At 36.5% G+C, this 17,921-nt stretch overlaps 1 protein-coding gene across 1 annotated transcript in view; it reads left to right on the forward strand.

Moving 5' to 3' along the window:
• BRWD1 (bromodomain and WD repeat domain containing 1) overlaps positions 1–17,921 on the forward strand; it is a 197,519-nt gene that overhangs the window by 172,266 nt on the left and 7,332 nt on the right. Inside the window, exons 32-35 of the mRNA XM_006870863.1 lie at positions 946–1,095; positions 2,376–2,528; positions 7,391–7,573; positions 10,392–10,558. Of these exons, the coding sequence (XP_006870925.1) occupies positions 946–1,095; positions 2,376–2,528; positions 7,391–7,573; positions 10,392–10,558 (653 nt within the window). The remainder of the gene's footprint in view (positions 1–945; positions 1,096–2,375; positions 2,529–7,390; positions 7,574–10,391; positions 10,559–17,921) is intronic.

Here is a 17,921-nt window from a genome sequence, read left to right on the forward strand (position 1 = left end):
AGTGAGGTTGGGCCAGGATCAGCCATTGTTTCGTTCTGCTGTGCATGGGGTCGCTATGAGTCGGTTCCGACTCGATAGCACCTGACAACAACAACAACAATACTCAATCAGTCAAAGTCCCTTTTGCCATGTAAGGTAGCATATTTTCACAGGTTCTGTAGATTAAGACATGGACATCTTTGAAAGTCATTATTCTGCTTCGTTATCTATTTCTGCTGTACTAGAAGCACCAAAAGTAGGTTACTTTAGCAACAGAAATTTGCTTACTCACAGTTAAGAGACTAGAAGCCCAACCAGGGCATTGACTCTGTAGAGGAGGAAGGCTTTTACTCTGTTATCTCTGATGAATAGCCCTTGTCTCCCTTCATCTTCCTTTCTTTAGTTCCTTTGTGATCTTCATGTCCTTTGGCATCCTTCTTCCCCATCTGTTTCCTTACTTTGTCTGATCTCTTTTCATATCCCAAAAGTGATACAAGACATTCTGGATTCCCAGATGAGATCATATATAAAACTTCAAGGGTTAGGATTCCAGTTCATATTTTGTTGGCGGGGGGAAGGGGAGACACAGTTCAAGCCATAACGTGTATACCACTGTATCGAAAATGAAAGTTCATATTCTGTGAACAAATTTTACAAGATGGAAGAATAGGTGGTTGAATAATAGCCTTTCCCTAAATGATATACTCTGTTTGGAGCATGCTTTTCAAATATTTTTTTTTCTCAGTTGCCAGGTTTCATTTAGAATATTCTTAGAGTAACAGATGTGGTGTTTTGGCATGTGTTCGAAAAGGTGAGGTTTTTTTTTTTTTTTTAATCCTGAATCTAAAATAGTCTCAATTCTTCAGACATAGTACAGAAGGTAAAAGCTGCATTTGTATTGGTGTGATAATTTTGATTCCATATTATGACTTTTTCTTAGATTGATAAGAAACTTAATATTTTTAGGTTCATGATTGGAAAAATAAAAGGAGCATCAAAGCAACCAACTATGTAGAAAGCAACTGGAAGAAGCAATGCAAAGAACTAGTGAACTTAATTTTTCAATGTGAAGATTCTGAACCATTTAGACAACCTGTTGATTTGGTTGAATATCCAGTAAGTTTTCATTGTTTAAATGTTATGTGGAGAATAGATTGGGTTAGACTTGTGTAACAAACTAAATTTTAAAGGGTAAAATGTCTAGGTGTTATGTTAAGTAAACCATACTATTAAGTCAGTGGTCGTATTACAACCATTGAAGAGTTGTTAATGCTGAATTTTCACAATGTGTAGATACTCTTGTATGCCATATAAATATTAAGACTTAATTGAACCAGTGTTTCACAGTATATTAAAATGAGCATTTTAGATAACTGTGCACAGTGGCTCCATTGGAAATTGTTTTGGTGCTGTAGGATAAACATTGGACTACTAATTGCAAAGTCAGTGGTTCAAACCCACCAGTTGCTCTTTGAAAGCCCTGTATTAGGGTCATTATGAGTCAGAGCCAATTCAACAGCACTTAACAACATGACACAGTGTTGTGGTTGGTGCTCAGTGCAAGAAAGATGAAACTTTCTGCTTCCTTAAAGATTAAAAACAAAGAAACGCCTCGCAAACCCTGTATAGGGTTGCTGTGAGTTGGAACTGACTCAGTAGCATTTAACTTAACATGCATTAAATAGAAGCCCTGCAGGTGCAGTGGGTTAAACATTGATCTGCTAACTACAAGGTCAGTGGTTCAAACCCTCCCAACTCTGCTCCACTGGAAAAAGATGAGGCTGTTTGCTTCCATAAAATTTTACAGCGTTAGAAACCTTGTGGGGCAGCTCCCCTCTGTCCAGTGAGAGTAGATCTGAGTCAGAATCAACTCTACTGCAGTGAGTTTTGGTTTTGGCTATGCATTAAATATCACAGGAAAAGTATGAGTTGGATAAAAGTGTCTTTCTTGACTACTGTAATAGGGGAATGGAAAATGATCTTTTTAAAAGTAATAATAAAAAAGATTATTTCAGCACAAATTTACTATCATCCTAGAAGTTACAGAGTATAAAGAAGGAAAATATATCCCAAATCCTACCTACTTAGAGATATTGTTAAGTGCCGTCAAGTCAGTTCTAACTCATAGCAACCCAGTATAGGGTTTCCAAGGAGCATCTGGTGAGCTTGAACCATTGACCTTAGGTTCAAACTGACCTTGCAGTCCAGTGCTTTATCCCACAGTGCCACACATGAATAAATTTGTTATATTCTTTTTCATATTTTGTGTATCTGTGACTCCTTTAAAAATTATTAATGAATCTGAAGATCTTTCTAACATCTTTTTCCCTTTTACCATTTACATTTCTAAAAGCAGGAATTCAATCTATTGACTAATTATTGCTTTTAAAACCTAGGACTATCGTGATATTATAGATACTCCAATGGATTTTGGAACAGTGAGGGAAACACTAGAAGCAGAAAATTATGACAGCCCTTTGGAATTTTGCAAAGATATCCGGCTGATATTTAGTAATGCAAAAGCATACACACCAAACAAGAGATCAAAGGTAAATTTTTAAAGCATTTTATTTGAAAACAAGAGTGTGTGTGTCCTGTATAGACACCAATTTTCATTTTTTTGGAGAGACTGAAACATTAGTTATGTGGATAGAGAAGACAACTACTAAAGTTAAGAATAGAATTGCTACTGCTGTCCAAATTTGCTAATGTTGCTTTATAAAATAATATACATGTTCCCTAAAATTTAATGACCAATAAGGGTTGGTGGAAGTGAGGACATAAATGGAAAGTGAGCAGATTTTAATTTGATATGTAAAATGACAAGCATCTGTGTTTCTGATACATAGACTGGTCTTTTTTATAAAGATTGGAAATTTTATTGGTAGAGACAGTTAAAGATTTAAAAGTAATAAAATGGAAGATCTGAAATAAGAGTGGGATGACTGAAGGCATATTTTATGTGACACAGCAACATGTATAAACGGATTATTTAATCTTTTTTGTGAATTGAATGAAGGTTTACAGAGCACATCCATCAGTTTTAACTTTCAACAAATCATATACTTCGTTTCATAACATGGTTACAATCCCCTCCATGTGCCAACAATTAACAGCATTTACCTCTGTTCACTTTGACTATTGTATTCCTCCATCTTCTACTACCTTCATCTTTCCTCTCTTAACCTCTTTCTTATATATTACTTGCCTTGTTACCCATGTTAACATCGCTGACCCTCTAGTCCATGAATAATTCCACAGCCCTGAACCATCATAGATTGTTTCTTTTTTCTTTTAAGGTTTTTATTGTGGATTGAGTGAAAGTTTACAGGGCATATCATCAGTTTCACATTCAACCATTCATATGACTTGTTTCATTACATTGAATTACATTGATTACAATCCCCTCCATACATCATCAGTCAACAGTGTTTCTCTCTATCCTCTTTAGCTATTCTCCTTTTTTTTGGGAGGCGGGGGGGAGAAAAACTTTGCCTTTTTGAAATTTACAGTCTCGGCTTTTAGGGAAGGTTTCTACATTTATCTGTGGATATCCAGGGCTCATGTATGCGATTACTAACAAGCATAACTGAATTATCAGATGAGGGACAGTTTGCTATGTCTGCTAGGTGGCTAAAGTCTGATCCTCAGAGCCTATGGTTTGGACGGTCTGCAATGCTTGGGCCCACAGGGCCTTGAACTCCTGGCCGGTCTGCACGGTCTACATCTGTTTCCCCCTTATTTATTATTTGTTTAGGGGACGCTGCCTGTCTTAGGCGGTCAGTGCGAATTCCTCCGTCTTAACCTGTCATCAAAACTTATTGCAGCATGGCAATGGCTCTGTTTTAGGTTGCCGAGGTTCCACGTGATCCTTACCCGTCTCTGGCCACACGTCCAGCATAAACAGCCACCATCCGAAGAAGGCAGGGAGGGAGGAGACCGGCTGGGAGATTGTTTCTTTTATCAAGAAAATCTTTTCTCTGTAACTTTTTGCAACTTAGTTTTCATACAATTTTTGTACTTTTGTGGTTGACTAGTTTCTTTCAGCATAATGTCCTCCAGGTTCAACCATATTGAGAGGTGTAGGTGTTTCATAGATTCATCATTGTTCTTCAGTGTTTCATAATATTCCATTTTGTATGCATATGTACCAAAGTTTGTTTAGCCACTCTTCTGTTGATGAACATTTAGGCTGTCCCCATCTTTTTGATTATGTCTCTTGCAGACAGCATATTGAAGTATCCTGTTTTTGTATTCATTCTGTTTCTTTATTTCTTGATTGGCACATTTAATCCATTTAGATTCAGTGTAATTATCAGAAGGTTATGAATTAATTGCTGTCATTTGTGTATGTGGGTTTGTTTTTTGGTGTGGTCCTGCTGGATACTTTGCTCTAAATAATTTTCTCTGTTAATTTTGTTTGAGTTTTCTTTTTTTCATTTTCATTTCTGTTAATGTTTGCTAAATCTTTCTGATTTTCCTCATTTTTTATTTTGATGTGTAGATGTACCATTTTTCTTTGTGGTTACCCTGTAATTTATTTATTTTTCCCCTGCTTATGACAGTCTGTTTTATCTGAAATCTACTTGAGTTCTTCGCCATTTGGAAGTTCTTTATCTACACTATTCCCATTCCCCATTTAGTTTTGTAGTTGACTTCATTTTACATTGATATCTCTCATTTCCTATTTTCAGTTTTGTAGGTTTGTTTTACTTTAAATACTTCTATATCTGGATTGAATTCTGGGTGGTGTTGTCATGTATGTTAAATCAGGTTGGATTCAGAAGGGAGAAATCTCTGGGGAGGCTTTTGCAATTCAAGGAACTCATGAAGTGATTGTGGAATGGCTGTGAAAACAGAGTTCCTGACTCTAATGGAGTTGCTGTTGACATTATTGTTATCTATGTTCAGGGCGCTCGATCCTGAAGTAGTTCGTGAGGGCCCTTGATTGAGTTGGTTTCAGTAGTGTCTGTTAGGACCATAGGGAAGTTGGGGGCAGGGTGACTGGTTTAATGCTGGTTTGTTGACTCTGGAGGTTTTGTAGAAACTAAACCCACCTGAATCCAGATAGCAAAGCGACACAGCAAACCCCCCAACTCACATTGGCTTGGCTCCCAACCATGTGGCTTTGAACTCCGTGAGAGCAGGGTCCTCACTGGGGGTGGGTGATGGTGAGAGCTGGCCACAACTCTGGTCACCAGGGAATTGTGAGGAAAAAGGAGAAATCGCATCTTTTCCATCACCTGTGAGAATCTTCTCTGACAGACCTCCCTCCACTTCCAAAAATGTTCACAAGATGTTTGAGTCACATATATGCCCAACTATTCACTAGTCAGTCTCCCTCTTACCATTCCTTCTTGGCCTCTCTTCTAGGAAGCATTCTATTCACCTCTCTAACCTTTCTTCTGATGTTCAGGATGCCAGAATTTTCATCTTGTGTCTGTTTCATTTGGTTTCTCATATCTTTGTTGTGGCGTAGGCTACGGGTTAATACACTGTACTGCAAGGTCAGTTTGAACCACAAGAGCGGTGGTTCAGCTCACCATCCGCTCCTTGGAAACCCTTTACAGGCTTGCTCTGATCTGGAACTGACTCAGCAGCACTTAACAAAAGTAACCTTTGTTGTAGAGATTCCATGTAGTGTATCTTCCTAGTCTGCCATCTTGCTATCTTGGTTATTCAAAAGCAAGAACAGAAAACACATTCCTACATTTGTAGCATGTTATATGTTGCATAACTGTTTAAAACAGAGCATAATATATACAAGTATACATTTCATATTCAGTGAGTTTCTACAACACATTTTTGTAAACAGTGAGCTGAGTCCATTCATAATATCAATAATAATTTGAGATGTAAGATTTTAAATTCAAGGTTTACTTCATAGAGTTTAGTGTTTTCTCTGACCAGACTATTTTTCTTTAACTCCACATTCCCCTAATTACTCAGTATTAGATTCTTGCATTATTGCATCTCGTATCATATCATTGCATTCAATAACGAGATTGTTTCCGTTTAACATTAAAGTCTGATGTTTTTCCAACATTGGATTTATGTAACCATCAACACTGGTGGGACCCTTTCTTTCTATTTAAATGATAAGTATACCCCACCCCGGTTTAAAATACATATTTGAGGAAGATAGAGTATGAACTTAAGGTTGACAGTTCAAACTTATCAGCTGCTCCTCAAAAACCCTTATACAGAGTCACTATGATTTGGAACTGACTTGATGGCACTTAACAACAATGATTTAGAATTATTGTTTTATTAGCAAAGAAATAAATATTTGAAGAGTTTTGATGACACTGCTTGATAGTAGTCCAATTTTCACACCAGTTTTTTAAAAGTATTTTCACTTGAGATATATTACCGAATTTTTCATATAAACTATTTAGAAACTCCCCCACCACCACACAATCACATCAAATGAATAACCCTGGTAGCATAGTGGGTTAAGCTTTGGGCTTCTAATAGTAAGATCAGCATTTTGAATCCACCAGCTGCTCCATGAGAGAAAGATGAGGCTTTCTACTCCTGTAAAATTTTACAACCTTGTAAACCCTGTACAGTGTTACTATGAGTCAAAAATGACTTGATGGCAGACAGCTAACCAAACAATTTTGAACTGAGTGAAGGTTTACAGAGTGTAACATCAGTTTCACACCCAACAAACCATATACTTTTTATCATCTCAATGACTTCTACCCCCTCAAATTCAATAACACCTAACACCTCCCTTTCCTTACTGCCCCACTTCTGCCTATCCTTGTCTCCCAACCCCTGTGAATTCCGTCACTGGGCAACTGCAACTGGCCCTCTCCATCCCGAACAACCAACCACCGTTTGGTGCACCTGCCCATTGCTAGGCTGAAAATTGAGTCATATGGGTATTGGTGCAACCCCAGATCATAGTGTCAGGCTTCCATCAGTCTCCATCTGATGAGGAAACTTGGTCCTTTCCATGATTCTGAGTTTTGCTCCATGTTTCATCCTACTCTGTGTAGGACTTTGTAATGTCATCCTTTTCAGAGCAGTTGGTAGTGATAGTTGGACACTATCTAGCTCTTCTGGTCTCAGGATCTGGAGAACTGATATTCATGTAGTCTGTTAGCCCATTGGAGTCCTGGTGTGATGGTGCGGGTTAATGTGGACTGCAAACTCAGTTTGAATGTCAAGGTCAGTGGTTCAGGCTCCCCAGTTGTTCCTCAGAAATCCTATACAGGGGTTGCTATGGGTTGGAACCGACTCAACAGCACTTAACAACAACAACAATAATCAGTCCATTGGACTAATGGCCCTCAAGGACCTTCAGTTTTCATCACTTTTCATCCCACTGGAAAGGGAGAGACAAACAGTTGCACCCTAGATGGCCGTGAATGAGCTTTATAGATCCCCTTTGCTACAAAAGACAAAGCAAAACATTATCTTTGTCGACTGTTGTATGCCAGTTGATCATGGTGTACCTAAAGACTATGGTTCTGAGCCCCCAGTGCCAGTAAATAATTGCCTCAGGTGTTTAGTAACATCTAAGAGTTTTCACAACATTATTCTGTATACTCGACTACATTCACGGATCATGTTTGCCACAAAGGTAAATACTTATGGACAAATATCCTCTATCAAAATTTTATTCATTTGTGGACATACTCCCACTCCTCTCATACTTGTTCATCTTATGTATCTATATCTACCCATAGATCACCATTCTTTCAGAATTGTGTATGTAACATTAGTTACCTCTGTTGCCTTTTAACTGTTGCAGTCCCCCCCCCATGTTATTGTTTATTGCCTTCCCTTTGACTCAAGTTAGCAATTCTATATTTTTACACAATAATTTGAAGCCCCACTTGAATTTTTACATATAAACAAATTTGTTATTATGTGCCATCGAGTTGATTCCAACTCACAGCATCCATATGCACAACAGAAAGAAACACTGCTCGGTCCTGAGCCATCTTGATGATTATTGGGACACGTGAGCCCATTGCTGCTGCCACTGTGTCAGTCCATCTCTTTGGGGTGTTCCTCTTTTTTGCTGACCTTCTACTTTACCAAACATGATATGTCTTCCCAGGACTGGTCCCTCCTAATAACATGCTCCAAGGTATTAAGAGAGAAAACCTGGTTTCTAAGGAGCATACTGGCTGTACTTTTCCCAACACAGATTTGTTTGTTCTCCTGGCAGTCCCTAGTATTGTCAGTATTCTTCAGTAACACCATAACTGAGATGCTTGAATTTTTCTATGGTCTTTAAATATTCATAGTCCAATTTTCACATATGATCCAAAATTGATGGTATTGAATGAAGAAGTTCAAGCAATTGAAATACCAAAATACGGGTCCAAGAAAGTGGTTAGGATCAAGTGTACCTTAGTTCTCACATAACTATTTTTGCTTTTGAACATTTATTTAAAAGAGGTCTTGTCCAGCACATTTGCCTAATACAGTAAGTCGTTTGATTTCTTGATTGCTGCTTCCATAAGCATTGATTTGTGGATTCAAGTAAAACAAAGTCTTAGACAACTTCAATCTTTTCTCCATTTATCATGATGCTATTTATTGATTTGGCTGTGAGGATTTTTGTTTCTCTGCATTGAGGTGTGCAATCCATAGTGAAACGTGTCGTTTTTGTAAGTATTTTAAGTCATTAATTCATTATCAGTAAGTGTTTTAAGTCCTTTTCACTTCCAACCAGTAAGGTTGTATATATGTAGATCACGGTTCGTTTATTATTCATTTTCCTATCCGTATTCCACATTCTAATTCAGATAACCTAACTTCTTGGACTATTTGCTGAGCATACAAATTAACTAAGATGGTAAAAGGATACAATCCTGGCACATACCTTTCCTGGATTTAAACCACTTAGTTTTCCCATGTTAATGTTCAAATGACTGCCTCTTGGTCTATGTATAGGTTCCAAATGAGCCAGTTACATGTTCTGGAATACTCATTCTTTGCAGTGCTGGCTGTAACTTTTCATGATTCACATAGTCAATAAAGCACAAGTAACTATCGTTCTGGTATTCTATGCTCTCAACTATGATCATCTGACGTCAGCAATGATATCCCTAGCCTCACGTCCTCTTCTGAATCTAGGTTGAATTGTTTGCAGTTCTCTGATGTAGTGCTGCAGCCATTTCTGAATTATCTTCAGTGAAGTTTTACTTCCATGTCATATTAATATTGTTTGATGATTTTGGCATTCCTTTGGGTCACATTTTTTTGGATTGGGCACAAATATGGATCTTTTTCAATCAGTTGACCAGGTAACTAGCTATCTTCAAAATTCCTTGGCATAGATGAATATGCATCTCCAGTGCTTCATCAGTTTGTTGAAAAGATTTCATTTTGTATTCTGTCAATTCCTGGAGCCCTGTTTTTTTCTGTGCCTTGAGTGCAGTTTAGATTTCTTACTTCAATACCATAGTGTCTTGAGCTTATGCTACCTCTTGAAATGGTTGAACATCAACCAATTTTTGGTTCAGTGACTGTATTCTTTCCATTTAAAAACTTTTTCTCTATATTTTCTGCATCATTCAATATTTTGCTCATAGAATCCTTCAATACTTCAAATTGAGGCTTGAATACTTTTTCAGTTTGAGAAATGTGTGTGTTATTCCTTTTTGGAAGAACTCCAGGTCTTTGCACGTTTCATTATAATCTTGTCTGACTTCTTATGTTACCACTTCCATATCTCTACAATGGAGAGCAAATTTCAGAGTCTTCTTTTTTGTTTTCCTTTTTTTGCTTTTGCTTTTTTCCTATGTGATGCTCTTGATGGTCTTCTGGTCAAATAATGTTTTTTGAGAAGATCTCTAAATTCAGCTGGGTTATATTTAAGGTCATATTTTGGCTCTTGTGTACTTGTTCTAATTTTCTTCAGCTTCTGAATTTGCAAATGAGCAATTGTTGGTCTTTTCCATAACTGGCCCCTGGCCTTGTTTTGGATAATGATATTGAGCTTTTCTACCATTTCTTCCCATTAATATAGTCATTTTGGTAACTGTGTATTCCATCTGATGAGGTCCGTGTATTCTCACCTCTTATGTTGTTTAAAAAGTACTTACAATGAATAAGTCATTGGTCTAACAAAATTTATATCAAGTGATCTCCATAATTTCTATCACTGAAGCAATATTTTCAACTACTGATCGATCCTTCCTTTGTTTTCTACCTTTGAATTCAAATCATGAGTAATTATCCATATGTCCTTATTGAGAATCATTGACATGTAAGTCCGAGAGTCTAGCTCCTGGAGAGTTGCTTTGAGTAGACAAAATAAATAAAAGCCATTGTTTGTAAGTAGTGATATAATAAGGTACAAGAGACCTCCAGAGTGACTTTTTTTTTGTAAAATGTTTTGAAAGGTATTTCATAATTGCAGTTTTTCTTTTGTGTCTCGAAAGATTTACAGTATGACCTTGAGACTGTCTGCCTTATTTGAAGAAAAAATGAAGAAAATCTCCTCTGATTTTAAAATTGGTCAAAAATTTAATGAAAAACTTCGAAGAAGCCAGAGGTTTAAGAGACGACTAAGTTGTAACCGCATCAATCAGGCTAACAAAAGTATCAGGTGAATTGGTTATGATAGGATTTTTATGAAATTATTTATATCATCGTTCTGTAAAACAATTTTTTAACTTTGTCAGATTATATAAATTACATTTATGTTTTGTGTAAGATACATATTTTTAATGCAGGCATTAAAAAGAATAAGTATAGCTATTAAGCACTTGATTGTATAAGAGGAAATGTTCACTAAACATTTATTGAGAATTACTATAAACTGAATTATTAATTGAGAATTAGGTGTTAGGAAGAAATAAAGGTACTCTGCATTTCAATTTTTACAGGTTGCTCTGGTTATTATCACCATGTGTCTTAATTCCAAATAATTTACTTTAGGTTAATTCACTGTTTAAATTCCAGTAGATATTGAAACTGTGTTCCCTTTCCTTCCCTACCTCTTCCTTTGTGATGTTGTTCTGTTACCGACTGCATGTTTTTATAGTATGTTTATGCAATTATCTTTTTGATTTAGACGTGAAAATATTAATTACAGTGGTTTGTATATCTACCTATAAAATTACTTTTCCCTGTGATCTTTATTTCTTTGTGTGGCTTTGTATTACTGTCTGGTGTCTTTTTTTTTCCCCCAGCCTGAATGACTTCCTTTACTATTTCTTATAAGGCAAAAGTGCTAGCAATGAATTTTCTCAGTTGTTTAACTTTATTCCTCTTCCTACTACCCCCCAAGGGTGTTATTTTTTATTTCATAAGCTATTCTGCTATTTGGCTAAAAGGAGACTTCAGGGAATACAACATTTTCCATATAGAAATGCACCCATTTGTAAATAATGCTCACGTGTATGTAGCACTCATAATTTGCATAGGAGACAAATGCATTTGGCGGGGGGCTACATGGTTTAACAAAAGGAAAAACTACACACATATAATTTGCAGATTATTTTTCTAAAAATAGAGTAATTTCAGTAGTTTAAATGTAGTTTAAAGAATTTCTCAAGTATAGTCTTGAGGAGTCCTCCAGTCTCAAATGGTTGGTAAATCTGAACTTCTTAAGAATTTGAGCTCTAATCTACATTTTTCTCTTTCTCTGTTAGGATCCATGTCATTGTATCTCTGATGAGAATAGTTGGTAATGCTTTCATAGATGAGGCCATGGATTATATAGACTATTAGTCCTTCAGACTAGTTTCTTCTTTTGAGTCTTTGGTTTTCTTCATTCTCTTTTGCCCCAAATGAGTAGAGACCAGTAGTTGTACCTTAGCTGCTCGCTGAGACCCCAGAGACTGCTCATCAAGGTATGATATAGAACATGAACGTTATGAACTATATTGTGCCAGTTGATCGAGTTGTCCCTGGTACTGTGGTCCTAAACCTCCAAAACCAGGAAACCAGTCTTGCAACGAATTAGGATATGTTTGTTGCTATTAAGTGTCTCTGAGTTGGTTCCATCTCATAACGACTCTGTATACAGAGTTTCCAGGGAGTAGCTGGTAAATTTGAACCACCGACTTTGAGGTCCAGTGTATTATTCCACAGCACCATATCAGGACTCCAGGTTGTTATTAGGAAGTATCTATAACTCTAAGGAGCTCTAGTAGCATAGTGTTTACGAATTGGGCTGCTAATCTCACGGTTAGCAATTCGAAACTACCAGCCGTTCCATGGGAGAAAGATGAGGCTTTCTGCTCTTGTAAAAATTTACTGCCTCGGAAACCCTGTAGAGGGTCGCTATGAGTCGGAACCGACTCCACAGCATATAACAACAACAACAATCTATAACTGTGCCCCTATGAATCCATATGCACATACATATATGGGTATACACATGTATATACACACACCCGTACTTTTTTTGCATATGTATATACATATATAACTGTATTTTTTTTTTCTACTTAATATAAAATTATGTGTGCCTTAGCCTTCACCAAAGCATCTTTTTCTCTTGTGTATTTCTTAGCGGCAAATTGAACCTTACTCAGGTTGTACACACTTAACTCAAATTTAGTGTTACCTTTCCTATCACCAAAATAGTGTCTCCTGATCCCTCCTTCCCCCACCAACTGTGGTAATCATCAGTGAATGTTGGTATTTGTAGATGTTCCTATTCTTGTCTTTTTATAAAAGTGAGAGTATGCAATATTTGTCCTTCTGTGATTAATTTACTCAGCATGATGTCCTTCAGATTCATCCACATTATAATACGTTTTGAAAACTTGTCATTCTTTAAGGCTATTCATTCATCTGTTGATGGGCGTTTGGATTGTTTTTAACTTTTTGCTATTTTGAATAGTGATAGAAGGAACATGGGTATGCATATATGTCCATTTATTATATCTTTACAATATATACCTTGGAGTGGGATTGCTGATTCATTAGGTGTTTCTGTTTGTGTTTTTGTGATGAAGTGCCTTACTGTTTTCTATGATGGTTGTACTATTTTATGATCCCACCAGCAGTGTATAAAAAGTTCCAGTCTCCCCAGAACCTTGTCAGCATATGTTTTCTGTTTGTTTTGTTTTTAATTCTTTAGTGACATTTTAGCAGAATTGAGATGATATCTCATAGTTGTGATTTGCATCTCTCTAGTTATTGTAGTGTAGTGGTTACGAATTGGGCTGCGAACCGCAAGGTCAGCAGTTTGAAACTACCAGCTGCTCCTCCGGAGAAGATGGAGGCTTTCTGCTACTGTAAAGATTTACAGCCTCGGAAACCCTGTTCAGGGTCGCTATGGGTTGGAACTGACTCGATGGCACTTAACAACAAGTTATTGCAAAGGAGCCCTGGTGTGGTGCTGTGGGTTAATGTGCCCGACTGCAAAGCCATTTGAACTGCAAGGTCGACAGTTCAAGCTCACCAGCTGCTCCTAGGAAACCCTATACAGGGTCGTTATGGGTCGGAATTACCTAAACAGCACTTCACAACAACAAATTGTTGCAAATGTCTTTTCATTTGTTTGTTGATTGTTTGAATGTACTGTTTGGTGAAGTGTTGGTTCATGCCCTTTGCCCATTTTTAAACTGGATTTGCCTTTGTTGTTGAAGCTATTGAAGTTGTCTATTATATTTTGGAGATTAGACCCTTTTATGGATATCTCATTCCCTAAGAAAGTTTTCTGATGTGCCTAAGAATTTAATTTTTATGAGGTTTCATTTGTCTTATTTGTTTTCTGGTATTTTTTGCATTTATAGTTGTGTCTGTTTTCTAGAAAAATGAGGTTCCATAGCTTTGTCCTTATATGATCTTCCAGGCACTTTATAGCTCTAGAAATGTTACAGTTTTCAGTTTAACATTTAGGTTTGATCCACTTTGAGTTAGTTTTTGTATTTGTTTGGAGGTATAGATCCATTTCATTTTCCTACAAATGGTTATTCTGTTAGTCTTTGACCCCTCGTCAAAAATCCGTTGTCCATAGACAAATGGGTTCATTTTCATTTTTGAGTAATCATGTTACGGGTATAGATTTCATAGTTGACTGTGAAACATAATTTATCAATTTGAGTATTTCTTTCTATTTCCTTCTAATCTCCATTGTTTTTGATAAGAAGTCACCCGTTTATCTTATTTAGTTACCCAAATGCAGATTGACTTGTCTTTTTCTTACTGCTTCTAAGATTTTTTTTCTATCTCTATCAACTGAATTTAATGTGCTTACATATGAAATTCTTTGATGTTATACTACTTGTAGCTTATCAACTTTGGTGGATGTTCAGAATGATATTTTAAGAAGTTTTCAACCATTATTTCTTCACATTTTTTTCTGCCGTGAATTCTTAACTTCTTTTTGTTCTTTTGACTGGGACAGTCTTTATTGACTCTTCCTCAAGTTTACTGATCTTTGTTCTGCCAGCTTAGATCTGTTCTTAGGCTCTTTTAGTGAATCTTTGTTTTAGTTATTGTATGTTTCAGCAGAGAGTCCTGGTGTGGAGTTGTGGGATAAAGCACTGGACCGCAAGGTCTGTTTGAACTGTGAAGTTGGCAGTTCATACTCACCAGCCACTCCTTGGAAAAACCCTGTACAGAGTTGCTATGAGTTGGAACTGACTCAATGGTATTTAACAACAACAACAATATTTAAAAGTATTTTTATCTCTTTATTCTCTATTTGGTAAATCATACCTATTATATTTTTCTTTAATTATACAATTATATAAGGAGCTCTGGTAGTGTAGTGGTTACAAATAGGGCTTCTAACCTCACAGTCAGCAGTTTGAAACTACCAGCTGTTCGGCGGGAGAAAGATGAGGTTTTCTGCTCCCGCAAAGCTATATAGCCTTGGAAATCCTATACAAGGTCGCTATGAGTTCGAACCGACTCCACAGCACATAACAACAACAACATATAATTATATAGTAGTTCTTACTTAGTTCTTTGAACATACTTTACAATAAATAAATTTAAATCATCATTTCCAAAATTTATCATCTGGCTCCTCTCATTTTCTATTGATAGCATATTTTTTTATCTGTGGGCTACAGTTTTTTGTTTCATGGCTTGTTTTGTAATTTTTCCCTGCTGAATACTGGAAATAGTAAATAAGATAGTATGTGTTTGTTATTATTGGTAACTTGTAGTTACTCTGGCTTCTGATCCTTCTCTTGGGAGTAGTGGTAATTGTTGCTTTTTTCACTTATTTAGTGTTATTCCTCAACTAATTCTGCAGCGTCTGTCTTCTCTGTAGTGTGCAAGGCACTGTTTATTTTACAATTTTGTGTTTGTGTTATTGAGCCTGGCTTCTTAGGCATCTTTTCTGGGTCAGAATACGTTAGTGATCAAAAGTTTCGTAAACACTGCTACTAAATCTTTCATCTTTTCATGATAGATATATGTGTGAGATTGCACACATACTCAGATTCAGGCAGTGTACACGTTTGCCTTGGTTTTCACTGTTTGCTTATGTTTTGCTAAGCAAAACATTAGGGTCTCAAGGTCGTCAGGTAGGGATGAGGAGATAACGTAAGCTCTCTTTAGCCTTTCTTGAATATGTGTGCAACCTTCCACATTCCTAACAATAGTTGACAATTTTCAAAGACTTTATAGCTATATATATCTTTTTTAAAACAACTTTTAGCTTATTTCTTGCTTGTCTCATCGAGTGTCCCATTTTTAGGCAGCTGCGCTTTACTGATGGCCACTATTTCAACACCCTTGAGTATTCTAGTCTTTGTAGAGTTCCCAAATCCTCTAGCTTTTGGGTGGGTCCTCATAGTTAATATGACAGAATTGGGGTGTGTTTAACAGAGGTTCAGCCCCAAGTGAAATGCCTTAGACCCCACTGTTCTTACCTAGGTTTTCTTGAATAAACACTTTTCAATTTCTGGTAATGTCTTCAGAGTTCAGAAATGGTTGCTTTTGATCTTTTTTTTTTTTTTTTTTCCTTCTCTCCCTCCCACCCCCACCCTCACTCCCACTGCTTTTTGTGTGAGAAGTTTTGCTGATTAACTCATTCTTCCCCCCCTTATCCCCATGTTTTAAACAGTAGAACTACACTGAGGTAAGTTAGCTGGGTGGCAGACAAGCATATAGATAGTTGATTTATTTCTGTTTAGTTTGCAACTTATAATCAAAATACAGATACTACAAATTATTGTGTAACTGTTAGCCCCAGAAAAACATTTTTTAAAAGCTTTTCATTAGAAATAATTTCAAAAGTACAAAAAGTTGATAACACTCTTAGTACTTTTCACTTATATTCACCAGTTGTCCACATTCTACCACATTTACTTTATCGTGCTTATTGAAAATGTTTTTTGCTTTTGAAACATTAGGTAGTATTTACCAATATCATACTCCTTTACCCTAAATGCTGTGGATTTTGTAAGAACTAGGGCATTTCATATTATAACTACATTTAATTTTCTACAGCTGACACAATTTCTTACAGCAAAAAAAAATTTAATTCAAGATTTTTGAATTACTTACTATATATCTTTGCTTATTAAGTGCAGTTGAGTCAGTTTTGACTCATAGCGATTGTATAGGTTCCCAAGGTGCACTTGCTGGGTGTGAACTACTGACTTTGTGGTTAGCAGTCGAATGCTTACCATACAGTGCCACACCAGGACTTGTACTTTTAAAAGTTGGAGTATTTTTTGTTGTTGTTATCTTGTTATCTTACCTTGACTGACATTTTTTAAAAGTACAGGACAGTAATTTTATAAAATAATTCTCAATTTAGGTTTGCCTCTTTTCTATAAGTTTTTATTTCTATTTTAAAAATATGTCATTGAACCAAGAAAAAGAAGCCTTAACAGTTCGGAAAGACATAAATTATAAAAGGAAAGTTTTCAGTCCAAAAGTACTAACACTTTATCTACTCTGTTAAAAATCAAGTATAAACATGTATTTTTTACTTTTCAGACCTACTCGTCTGCCCTTTCTTGATGTTAATGTTTTTGTTGTTGTTGTTAAGTGCCTTCAAGTTGGTTCTGACTCACAGGGACCCTGTATAAGGTTTCCAAGACTTTTTAAATCTTTGCAGGAGTAAAAGCCTCATCTTTGTCCCACAAGAATTAATGGTAGCTAAAAATTCTGACATGCCACACATGAATTTTATTATAATATAGAGGGTAGCTGCTTTATGGAGCCCTGGTGTGGCACTGTAGGATAAGAACTGGTCAGCAGTTCAAACTCTATACATGATCACTATAGACTGGAATCAACTCAGCAGCACTTAACAACAGCAACTGCTTTATAGAATTATGTTGTCTCTGAACCTGAATGTCTGGACACCTTTGAACAGGTTTTCTGTCTTTTTGTTGTAAAAGGAACAGCATTGTTTCAATATGAATATCCTCTAGATTTGTAATTTATAACCAAAGACTATTTTATTTTGCCTTAAGCTTTGTTCTCCTTATTAACCCTAGCACAAAAGGTCAACTTTTGTGGACTGGCACTAAAAGTGTAAACAGTCTAGCCTTTGAAACTGCTAGTTTATTTTGATCTCTTTTCTTTCAGCTCAGGGTTTATTGGTTTCTCTTCTGTATGCTTTTGTTTATGGTAAATTATTGAATGATGCAGAAAGCATCAAGAGAAGATGCAAGGAAAACACAGAGTCACAGTACCAAAAGGAAATGGTTAATGTTCAGCCGTTTCAAGAGGTAGCATATGATCAAGAGCCAATGATACTGAAGGAGGAAGTCCAAGGTGCGTTGAAGGAATTGGCAAAGAACAAGGCACCAGCAATTGATGGAATAAAAATGGAAATCTTTCAAGAAAGTGAGGCGGCACAGGAGACACTTACTCACCTATGCCAAGAATATTGGAAGACAATATCTGGCCGACTGATAGGAAGAGATCCATATTTGTGCCCATTCCAAAAAGAGGTGACTCAACAGAATGCGTAAATCATCGGACAATCTCTTTGATAGCTCATGTGAATAAAAGTTTGCTAAAGGTAATACAGAAAT

This window comes from Chrysochloris asiatica, unplaced genomic scaffold (assembly GCF_000296735.1).
Source record: "Chrysochloris asiatica unplaced genomic scaffold, ChrAsi1.0 scaffold00154, whole genome shotgun sequence".
Taxonomy (NCBI): Eukaryota; Metazoa; Chordata; class Mammalia; order Afrosoricida; family Chrysochloridae; genus Chrysochloris; species Chrysochloris asiatica.